This window comes from Lolium perenne, chromosome 6, assembly GCF_019359855.2.
Source record: "Lolium perenne isolate Kyuss_39 chromosome 6, Kyuss_2.0, whole genome shotgun sequence".
Classification (NCBI taxonomy): domain Eukaryota; kingdom Viridiplantae; phylum Streptophyta; class Magnoliopsida; order Poales; family Poaceae; genus Lolium; species Lolium perenne.
The window spans coordinates 78,565,139-78,567,026 of NC_067249.2; the positions used below are offsets into that span (position 1 = coordinate 78,565,139).

Genomic DNA, 1,888 nt, shown 5'->3' on the forward strand with positions numbered 1-1,888 from the left:
TAGTGTCAACTGTTACTATAAGCAGAAAGGAAGCTCGCTTCTGAGTTTTGCCTCACACGGCAAAGCCACCCACAGCGTGACACGTCGCTCGGAAAGGAACATTCGGTTACAGGCTGTTCCCTCGTCGACAACCTCCCGCGTTAATTCCAACGCATACCTATAAATTGCCCACGGACGAGCACGACACTAGCTAACACTCTCACTCCCTCACTCGAGCTCAGTCTTCAACCAGTTAACTACCAGTCCTCCACCACCGAGCTATCAATCGGCAGCCAGCAGCCATGGACATGAGCCTCGAGTACTCAAGCTCTCCTTCCTCCTCGTCCACGGCCGAGAACGGTGGTGCGGCGGCGCAGTGGCCTTGGCCGCCGAAGCGCCCCGCGGGGCGCACCAAGTTCAAGGAGACGCGTCACCCGGTGTTCCGCGGAGTGCGCCGCCGTGGCAGCGCCGGGCGGTGGGTCTGCGAGGTGCGCGTCCCCGGGGAGCGCGGCACGCGCCTCTGGCTCGGCACCTACGTCGCCGCCGACGCGGCCGCGCGCGCGCACGACGCAGCCATGCTCATGCTCCGCGGCCGCTCCGCCGCCTGCCTCAACTTCCCTGACTCCGCGTGGCTGCTCGATGTGCCGGCCGCGTTCGCCGACCTCGCCGACATCAGGCGAGCGGCCGTCCAGGCCGTCGCGGACTTCCAGCGCCGTAGGGAGGCTGCCGCCGCGGTCCAGGAAGTCACCTCCAGCGTGTCCGCGCCGGCTTTCAGTGCCCGCTCGTCGGAGACGCTGCAGACTTCCGCCGATGTCGCTTCTGAGGCGCCAAGTGTCGCACTGGAGAGCGATGTGTTCGATCTCGAATGCTTGTTTGGGGAAACGGACTTGGACGCCTATTACTACGCGAGCCTTGCGCAGGGGCTTCTTATGGACCCCCCACCTCAGCCGGCCGCCGTGGCGTACAGCTGGGACAACGGAGACTGCGGCGACGGCGGAGCCGGAACAGATGTCGCGCTCTGGAGCTACAGCTACTAGCTTGCAACGCCGATAATCTCCGGCATATTCGACTATGTTCTTGGGCTTCTGACGCTGCTGCGTCGTAACGCATTCAAATTCCGGCCGCTTCCAGCATGTCGTCGTCGCCGTCGATCGATCGCGATGATGTTCCCAGTCTCGTGGTTTAGTTTCAACTCAGGTTATTCGCGCCTCCCAACTCCTGGCAACCAGACGTACATGAAGCTTCTCGTCGGCCAAGCTGCTGAAGGGAAACAGTCACAGTGCCGCGCTCTCACGCGCTGACACTGGCTCTTGAGTCTCTTGACTCTTCTTCGTCTTAGAGTGTCACCGTCCTTCCTTGTCGGTCCCGTGACTATATTTTGGGACCAAGTGGTATGATCGATATGATGTATCCTCTTAATTGGATATCTAGAAATAGTGCTACCAGTGTTAGGCTAAGATTGACCTTTAGCTGAGATTGCATGATCAACTTGGAATAAATTCGTTGGAGTTCAGTTATGTATTCTGCTCCTGCTGGGTACACTTTGACGGACCTGTTGTCTTCTTGATTCCGCTTAAAAGTTCGGCACTCTTGTTATTCCCTTAAGTGTTGGGTTTTGTAAATAATATCATTATCATTGGGGATAGTTCGATGATGATTACCAACCAGTGTTTCATAACTGACACTGGTGTCGTCGCACGGTCCCGGCCATCCGACGCCCTTCGACCGTGCCAGTGACGCTTCATGGTGTGCTCATGTTTGGTCTCCACGTATTCCGCTACCTGTCTCATTGGGTGGCTGGCCTTTGGGGTTGAGGTTCTCACCGGAGATCCTCCTTGGCGGTCGGCTTGACGCCCTCGAGGTGGCGTTTTGGTTGTGGCTTTGCTCTGGTTCGCGCTTTGTGGCATGG

The 1,888-nt window shown here is 58.2% G+C and overlaps 1 protein-coding gene across 1 annotated transcript; it reads left to right on the forward strand.

The window, feature by feature from the left end:
* Positions 1 to 210: 210 nt before the first annotated feature.
* Positions 211 to 1,505, forward strand: LOC127307778 (dehydration-responsive element-binding protein 1H-like). Its single transcript, XM_051338549.2, has one exon. The coding sequence runs from the start codon at positions 282 to 284 to the stop codon at positions 1,014 to 1,016; it is 735 nt and encodes a 244-aa protein (XP_051194509.1). The 5' UTR covers positions 211 to 281; the 3' UTR covers positions 1,017 to 1,505.
* The last annotated feature ends 383 nt before the right edge of the window (positions 1,506 to 1,888 follow it).